General features: G+C 43.0%; 1 protein-coding gene across 1 annotated transcript in view; it reads left to right on the forward strand.

Annotated features, from left to right (window-relative positions):
* LOC103384549 (neural cell adhesion molecule L1.1-like) overlaps positions 1 to 9,078 on the forward strand; it is a 14,042-nt gene extending 4,964 nt beyond the window's left edge. The window contains exons 9-28 of the mRNA XM_025059110.1: positions 38 to 169; positions 437 to 580; positions 713 to 824; positions 917 to 1,080; positions 1,353 to 1,533; positions 2,078 to 2,205; positions 2,297 to 2,398; positions 2,519 to 2,725; positions 3,002 to 3,072; positions 3,164 to 3,389; positions 3,586 to 3,692; positions 3,878 to 4,145; positions 4,421 to 4,543; positions 4,626 to 4,799; positions 4,944 to 5,057; positions 5,153 to 5,302; positions 6,071 to 6,202; positions 6,287 to 6,359; positions 6,602 to 6,613; positions 8,082 to 9,078. Of these exons, the coding sequence (XP_024914878.1) occupies positions 38 to 169; positions 437 to 580; positions 713 to 824; positions 917 to 1,080; positions 1,353 to 1,533; positions 2,078 to 2,205; positions 2,297 to 2,398; positions 2,519 to 2,725; positions 3,002 to 3,072; positions 3,164 to 3,389; positions 3,586 to 3,692; positions 3,878 to 4,145; positions 4,421 to 4,543; positions 4,626 to 4,799; positions 4,944 to 5,057; positions 5,153 to 5,302; positions 6,071 to 6,202; positions 6,287 to 6,359; positions 6,602 to 6,613; positions 8,082 to 8,340 (2,879 nt within the window). The 3' untranslated portion in view covers positions 8,341 to 9,078. The remainder of the gene's footprint in view (positions 1 to 37; positions 170 to 436; positions 581 to 712; positions 825 to 916; positions 1,081 to 1,352; positions 1,534 to 2,077; positions 2,206 to 2,296; positions 2,399 to 2,518; positions 2,726 to 3,001; positions 3,073 to 3,163; positions 3,390 to 3,585; positions 3,693 to 3,877; positions 4,146 to 4,420; positions 4,544 to 4,625; positions 4,800 to 4,943; positions 5,058 to 5,152; positions 5,303 to 6,070; positions 6,203 to 6,286; positions 6,360 to 6,601; positions 6,614 to 8,081) is intronic.

The following is a 9,078-nucleotide window of genomic DNA, read 5'->3' on the forward strand; positions in this document are numbered from 1 at the left end:
TCTTTCCTTTTTCTGTGGAACCTTCTTTTTAATTCAGCGGCGCCTTATTGGGTGAAGGAGCCTCAGAACTTGATGTACTCTCCTGGTGAAACAGTCAGACTGGAGTGTCAGGCAGAAGGAATCCCTACACCGGCCATTACCTGGAGCATCAACGGCCAGCCAATCACAGGTGTGACCACGCCCACTTCAGAACCTTGCTGCGAAAAACATTTAATTAGTGACTCGACCAGTCATGCACTCACTGCTAAAGGTGTATGATCTCAATTGCGTAGTAAAATAATAATAATAATAAAAAGCATAAAGAAAAACAAGCCGATGGGAGGAAGGACCATGAGAAGAAAAGTTGTTTCTTCTCTGGGGCATTATCCTCTTTATTTTGTCTTTCTCTCCTGCTTTTCCTCCTTTTAATCTTCTGCCCTTACTCATCTGTCTTCAGATGTTGACGAAGACGCCCGTCGCTCCGTCTCTGGAGGCGTTCTCAAACTGCGGGACGTCGTGTTTGCGGACACGGCCGTTTATCAGTGTGAAGCCACGAACAAACATGGAACGGCGCTCAGGAACACGTTCCTCTACGTCATCGGTGAGTCAGACACGTGTCCACACGTGTCCCGCCAAGTCTGTCCGCCATGCATTATGAAGCCATTCTACGTCCACACGACTAAACCCGGGTCTTTAGTCTCACTGTGGTCCACTGTCTCCTGTCCACCTTCAGAGCTTCCTCCTCAGATCCTGTCCTCTGACGCAGTCGTCTACAAAGTTGCAGAAGGCAAAGACGTAAAGATGCACTGTGAATCCTTTGGATCTCCACGACCTCATGTTGCATGGTGGGAAAGCGAGAGGAGATCTTTTTTTTTTGCGCATACCATGTACAGCAGTTGATAGACCCTAATGTGTGTGTGTGTGTGTGTTTTTCCAGGGAGGTGGGAGATGGCTCCTTTCCTCTTCTGTCAGACCTTCGGGTTTCTCTGCTGACCAACGGTACCATCGAGCTGTTAAATGTCAATCATGAGGACAGCGGGACGTACACCTGCTCCATTAAACACACCAATATGTCCATCACTGCTCACTTGGAAGTTTTCAGTGAGTCTGAAGGCCAACTGGAGCCAAACTGACTACGAAACCAGTTTCTACTCACATTTAGTCCCTGGTTAATAGTTGCTTCAGGTTTCCAGAAAGAGTTGTCTGTAGATTAGCCTGTAAATTCTAAACTTTTGGCCACAACATCTTGAGAATCCCTGCCTGTCTACTGCTGCCGACGGTGTGCGACACCGCTAGTTGCGAATATTCCGAACACCAAAGACACAAAACAACACACGGGAACGTGACGTAATCTTAACGACTCCCTGTTTCAGATCGAACGCTCATACTGACTCCACCTCAAGAAGTACGTTGTCCCAGAGAGAGCAGCGCCCTGCTGGACTGTCACTTCTACAAAGACCCTCGGCTGCAGCACCAGGTGGTTTGGAAAATGAACGGATTCAAGCTGCTGTCACTTCAGACAAAGACCGGGCACATGCATGGACACGCACTGAAGTGAGTATCGGGGACACCTAGTGGTTATCAGGTTCTAATAAATAGAAATTCCTCCGCTTTTTTGGATAATCTTTTGCCTAACATTTTCTTTGAACACAGATTTTATCACGTCTGTATTTGGATATGTTCGTAGAGTATCTGTGGCGAGTGAAAGCTGTTACTGTCACTAGTATTAGTGACACGCATGCAGATGAGGACAGAGACGTGAAAGGGAGGGCGTAGTGCGTAATAAGGACAGATAGAGACGCGGGTTCGAATCCAACGTTTACGTTACTCTCAGTTCACCAGAATCGGATACTTTAACTTCAACGCATTGTCATGGACAATTTACATGTAGGTCTATGCATTTAGCAGACGCTATTTTTCCAAAGCGACTTACATAAGGAGGATTAACAATCGAGCATGCGGTTTCTCTGGGACTCAAACCCAGGACTCTCTGCGATTATTGTCTCCTACTGTAACATTCATTCAAGAACTTGAAAAGAATTTTTAATTTGTAAATACTCTTCTTAATCCTATTGTGTGTGTGTGTTTGTTTGCGCAGATACAATGTTTTCCCCAATGGAACTTTGAAAGTGGAAAACGTCCAATCAGAGGACACAGGAGTTTATTCCTGTGAGGTCATCACTGACCTGGACAACGCTCAAGCCAGTGGCTTTATCACTGTTGTGGGTATGTACACTGTGTCTCTTTGCATGTGTGCATGTGTGTGTGTGTGGAGAGATCGTTTACATTCAACACGGTCTTCTGTCCGACACCTCAGCTCCACCAGACCCCCCTAAGGACCTGTCTCTGTATGACCTGGAAGACGACAGTCTCACACTCAGCTGGATTCCAGGACAGTCCCACAACAGCCCGATCCTAGGTGCACAAAACAAAATCACCAATTTACTCTATGTGCCGTAACTACTTCTTCTAGTCCATTCGATAGCTAATGGCTAGCAAAGATGACAACGATGCTAACCTTGTTGACGACGTCTTTCAGAGTTCATCGTGGAGGCCCGGGAGGAGCAGCACACCGAGGAGGGTAAGTGGAGGTGGGAGGAGTGGAAGCGGGTTCCCGGTGACGTCAATCACTCGAAACTCAAGCTCCGCCCCTTCTGCACGTATCGATTCCGCATCGTCGCCGTCAACGAGATCGGCCGTAGCAAGCCTAGCAGGGAATCAGACTTCCACGCCACACCTCCTGCTGGTGAGCGCCGATATTACATCCCACCCTTTAACAAAAATATGAGTTATTGTTTAGCTATTCGTTCATATTAATAATAATAATAGTTTACTGGGCATGAAATCTACCTATTAAATTATATTCAGCTTTTTCGTAAATGTTTTTGTTTTATTTATTGTATAATTCTCAGTTATTGATTGGCTTATTTTATCAATGTATATGTTTACTCTATAGTCACAGTTTTTGGTATTGTAGCATTGGAGAATTAAGTGAATGTGTCTATATTTCTCTTTATAACAGTCCCAGACATGAACCCCACTGGTGTTCGTAGTGACTCGAAGGAACCAAAGGCATTAATCATCACCTGGGATGTGAGCATCTGACCATTAACTGGAAATCACAAAAAATTAAAACCCAACCAATATCCTGAAACACTTCTTCACTTCTACACTAACTTCACAGGAGATGGACAAACACTTTCACAACGGCCAGGATTTCCAGTACAAGGTGTCATGGCGTCAGGCCGGGGGGCAGGACAGTCGCTGGGAAACCAGATACGTCACAGGCCCCCCGTTTCTCGTGAACGACACAGGAACATACACACCCTTTGAGATCAAAGTGCAGGCTGTCAACTCACTGGGAGAAGGTCCAGATCCAATAGTAGATATTGGACACTCAGGAGAGGACAGTACGTAGCTTTTTTTTGTTGTTGTTTGCTCATTTGAGAAGTACAATCAGGTATCTAAATAATTGTGAACATTTTTGGTAATAACTGAGATATGGATTTAAATACTTACCCTCGGCTTTCACGTCTGTCGTCTTAAAATACCTCTGTGTCAGTTTAAATGACATTGTCACCATTAACTTCTTGCACTCCCTCTCAGAACCTGAAGAGGCACCAGAAGGAGTGCACACCACAGTGATGAACAGCACAGTCAGGGTAAAGTGGAACGAAGCTCAGAATGTCCGAGGGAAACTGCTGGGATACAAGGTACCATCTGTTGACCGAAAGTAAAAAAAAACAAAAACATATTACATTTTTAATTAAGTTTCTTAAAAAAAAAACATCTTACAGAAGGATAATAATTAGTTGAACTGTAAGAGATATACAGCAGTTTTGTCTCTGTTAGAAACTGCAGATGAACTCAGATTTTTTTTTCTTGATGATGTCATTAGATCTACCTAAAGAGGTTGGGCCCTCAGACACCAAGAGGTCGCAGGTCACTGGGAAAATCGCACCACAGTAAGGAACGAGCAGAGAGGGCAGGGCGCGGGTTGGAAACCATAGAAGAGAGAAGAGTGGTGGTGGTCCATGGCCACAAGACATCAGAGGAAGTGTCGGAGCTGCGGCTTTTCTCCCGCTATGAGCTGTCTGTCACTGCCTTCAACAGCAAAGGGGAGGGGCCACACTCACAACCCCATCACTTCAGTACACCGGAGGGAGGTAGGTAGCGCGTAATGCACGAAATTCTGAAATTTAACAATACTTTATATTTTCCAACACTGCAATCTACTGAACAGTTAGTAAACTGCAATCACATACTCTATTTCCATAATCATATCATGTTCGCAAAATCTCTATGTTTGATTTATAGACCAATAAGGTATTACAAGGCAGAGCTCCCTCTGCTGGATAAAACCAGGAGACAATTGTTGTAAAATATTAGGAATTTCTCACATTCATGATTTCACATAGAATCCTTGTGTATGCGTGTGCAGCCCCAGGTCCACCTGCTTCACTGACCTTTGACAGTAAGACAGAAAAATCCTTAGATGTGTTCTGGAGCCCCCCACTGGAGACTAATGGGATCCTGCTGGGTTACATGATTCAGTACCAGCAAGGTGAGTGAGACTTGACAATTTCCCGGATGCTTGTCCACTCCGTTGTTCTTACTTCCTTCACGTGTGTTGTGTCTGTGTTCAGAGGGGAAGAGCAATGAAAGTCTGAAGATGGAGTTTATCAGTGACCCCAATGTCACGCACCACCCCCTGGGTCCACTCGAACCTGGGATTCATTACAGCATCAGTGTTATTGCACGGACGGCCTCTGGAGATGGACCTCCCATCCAAGGCAGAAGTGCTACGCTGCTTGACGGAGGTAAGTACAGTCATTGACCAAACAAGACATCTCACTGGACACATCTGAAAAGCAAATCTCAATCAACAGTCGCTGTAGAGTGTAAGAGTGTAATTTATATAGACAAATTTAATTCGCTCATTTACTCGTTACCTCTTCTTTTAGTTCCTCCAACCAACATCACCGTCATCCAGGGAAGCACGTTCCTTAACCTGAGCTGGGTTCCAGGAGATCGGCACCGGAACCTTGGCTTCCACATCCAGTTCCTTAGGAAGAGTGGTGGGTATTCAAACCATCTGCAAAAAAAAAAAATCACAGCTGTGAAAAAGGAACACTGTACTAACTCTATGTAACTGTACCTGCTTGTGTTTTAGCGGGAGGAGAATGGAAGGAGACAGAGCAGCTCAACTCCACTCAGGGTTACTTTTCACTGACTGGCCTCCAGCCAGGTACTGAGTATCACTTGAGGATCCTAAACGGGAACGACACTCAGTGGGAGGAGGTGGCCCAGACTGATGGACCAGGTTTGATCTTCTAAACACTCTTTTTTTTTAACATATTGTTGTTTTAAATGTAACTGGTACGAAAAAAAGTAACAAATTACATTTACTTAAGTGAGTAGTTTTTGTGAGTAATTTTTAAGTAGTTTCGGGAAAAGATTTGACTCGAGTGTTTGACTTCGCTACATTTGAAAAGAACCAGTTACTGAGAAAACCAGGAAAAATAATCTGCGTTAAAAAAAAATTGCGTGGGGTGTGTATTTCCCGCTATGTTAATGTAGCCAGAGAACACTGACTAAGAGACAGTTCTAGCCTGTCATTGGGTGATGGCTGGAGCTGAACAAAAAATGGAGGTTAAGGACTTCCAAACCGAGAGCTGCCTGACCCCGAGGACAGAGCTGTCGCTGATAAAAACTTCAGTGTACACAATAATTGAGAGGGGTAAAATTCACATCACATCAGATGTGATGAAGAAAGACAGGAAAACGTAACCATTTCTGGGACATTTTCTATACATTCTAACTATAATATATATATATATATACCGTATATATATATATATATATATAACTTTTACAGTAAGGAATAGCCAATAGATCAAAAAAGTTTGAGTAGGTTGTCGAGTGAAAGTAACCAAAATAAGTACGATATTACTAAAATTATTGAAAGTAACCGAAATAAGTACGATATTACTAAAATTATTTTTAACAGCAGTTACATAAGTCAAAACAAACAAGACTATCGTTGGACATAATAGGCACAACAAATAATTCTTTTATTTGTTGCCCTCAGTTCCATCTGAAATAACGGATGGATTTGCCACTCGAGGCTGGTTGATTGGACTCATCAGTGCCATTTTGCTGCTGCTTCTGATACTGCTGATCCTCTGTCTGATCAAACGCAGCAGGGGCGGCAAGTATGCAGGTAATACACGCGTACTGTACGCCCACATACACACACACACACCTAAAGTTCAGAGTTTTAAAACCGCCTTTTTTTTCTCGACAGTGAAAGACAAAGAAGACAAAGAAGTGGACTCTGAAGCTCGACCAATGAAAGATGAGACCTTCGGAGAGTACAGGTGTGTTTTCTCTCACATACTATCACGGAAAAAACTAACAACTTAATTAACTTAAAAACGAGCTGGATGGATACAATCACAGGATTCTATGGTTTCTTTTTTCTCATGCACACTTTGCCTATAACTCTCATGAAAAATACTTTCATTCCTAATATTGCTGTATCACTGAAGTGCATGTCAGCCTTCTTTTTTTTTCCTTTTCACCTCAAATTTCTTTTCCTCCTTTAATGCTCAACCTGCAGATCACTAGAAAGGTGAGAATGTCAAACCGCTCTCCTTCAACTCTGTCCTGTATGTTTTCTGTGATTTTTTAAAAAAATTTTTTTTTAGATTGTTGTTGTCTTATTCTTTTTGAATTTTTTTTAGATTGTTGTTGTCTTATTCTAAAGCAGTACTTCTCAAATAGTGGTGCGGGACCCCCGGGAGGGCACAGTGAGGTGCTGGACGGGTTTGAGGGGCTTCCAATGGAATATTTCACGCTGGACATAAGTGTACCACTGCTGTAATGTTTTAATGATAACAAGCCTCCAGTCACTAGGTGGCAGCAACTCATACAGTGGTTTGTACAGATAAAAATAGGTTCTCAATAGTATTTCAATTCGTGGGGGTTTGGGTCGGAGTTTGAGGGGGCGCGTAAAAACATTTCTGTCCACAAGGGGGGGGCAGTGAGCCACTGTTCTAAAGACACGAAAGCAGGACAAAGATTTTGTATTCTCTGAGCATTATACTGTAAGTAGGTATGTCCGATATTAACTTTTTGCCAATGTCCGATCTGCCGATATTGTCCAAACACTTAATTTCCAATTTCCGATATCAACCAATACAGATATTTGCCGCCGCTTAGGTTAAAGGCAGAGGACGAATTTAATTGTGTGCAGTGGTCCGCTTTGTCGCAATGACAATACTGTGCAGAATACAAATAATAGTTTCACTTTCATCTTAAAACTATTTTTTATGTGACATCATCTAGGGCATACGTGTCAAACTCAAGGCCTGGGGGCCAAATGCGGCCCGCCAAGTCGTGTCGTGTGGCTCATGGCACCTTAAAAAGCATTTAATAAAGTCCATGCAGCAGAGTTTCTTAACTTAAGAAATTAATTTAGTTTTTTTATTACACAGCAATAAACAATATTTGTAGCTTGAATAAATAATGTTATTTTAAAACATTGCCAGATTTTCTTTAAATAAAGGAAGTAAATGGATATGACTGGATTTTCTTTAAATGAAGTAAATTAATAAAAATTTGGTACATTTTTTTCACTGTGTCCCACTGCGGCCCGGTACCAAATTACCCTTGGACTGGTACTGGTCCGTGGACCGAGGATTGGGGACCGAGGATTGGGGACCCCCTGATCTATACAGTCTTCCAGTTACTACCAGCCCTTCAAAGGGGAACTGCACTGTTGATGTGGCCCCCAGTGAAAATTAGTTTGACACCCCTGATCTAGGGGAAACCCATTATTACATAATTAAGCAGTTGGTCCATATAATAATTATAAGTGATGGTCTTTATGGACTTTGATGTGAGAGAGTGAGTAGTGTGTACTGTGAGCTTCACGTGTTTAAAAAGATTACATTGAACAGATTCATTTACTGAACCCTTGTCAGGATGATTCTACCACAAGAGTTGTTGTCTGTTGAACAGATTCATTTACTGAATCCTTGTCAGGATGATTCTACCACAAGAGGGTGCTAACACTTACATTTTGTTTGTTTTCACAGCGATGGAGATGAGAAACACTCTGACAGCCAGCCGTCTCTTTGTGGTGAAAGTAAACTGGGTAGTGATGACTCCCTGGCTGAATACGGTGACAGTGTGGATATCCAGTTCAATGAGGATGGATCCTTCATCGGCCAGTACAGTGGGCGCGGTCCAGTTCCACATGGCCACGAGAGTTCAGGTCCTGCCTCCCCTGTCACAGCGGTTCCACCGCCTCCCATCGCCCCGTCCATGTCAAGTGTCCTGAATCGGCCAAGCTAGACTAAAACACACACACATACACACAGAGATATGCAGACAGACAGACACACACAACAGTGAAGAGAAGAATTTTACTCACATTTCCTCTGTTTACACACATTAAACACATGCATACACACACATAACGTGAGGCCTATGGAAACCAGGGGGTGGGTCCTCTGTAGCAAAAACCCAATAGGACCCTCTGATGGAGAGAAGGAGGCAGAGAATGTAACGAGCTTTCTTCTCTGAATGTAAATAAAATCTAAAGATTGTCTTTTTTTTCTTTTTTTTGCTTGTTTTTTTTAAGATGATCAAATGTACGTTTGCTCTGATTTTTTATATGACAGCACTGCTGTAAAAGCGCTGTAGCTTTTGTATCATAACCTCGCCAAACCATTTTTTCTTTTATTTCTCGTTGTGTCAGTTAGAACCCAAATTAGAACTGTAGAAAGAAAAATCAACACCCGCTGCCCTTCGTCCTAGTTCTCTTCTAGCTCTTAGTGAAGCAGCAGAAGGCTACGTCATTAATGACCACATGTGTACGCCACAGTGCCTCCTGCTGCACCCACACTGCTGCAATTTGTTTTCCTTGGAACAACTGTGGGTTGTTTTGTTATAGAACTTTAGTCTGAGCGTGTTCACAACAAACCTGATGCTATTTTTAAATGACACATTCCAGTGGACTTTTGTATACTACGAGGAAACACAGCTCCCGACTGAGCAAATTAGCCGCTAACATTAGCTCCCAAAGTCAGA

This window comes from Cynoglossus semilaevis, chromosome 10 (genome assembly GCF_000523025.1).
Source record: "Cynoglossus semilaevis isolate Cse_v1.0 chromosome 10, Cse_v1.0, whole genome shotgun sequence".
Taxonomy (NCBI): domain Eukaryota; kingdom Metazoa; phylum Chordata; class Actinopteri; order Pleuronectiformes; family Cynoglossidae; genus Cynoglossus; species Cynoglossus semilaevis.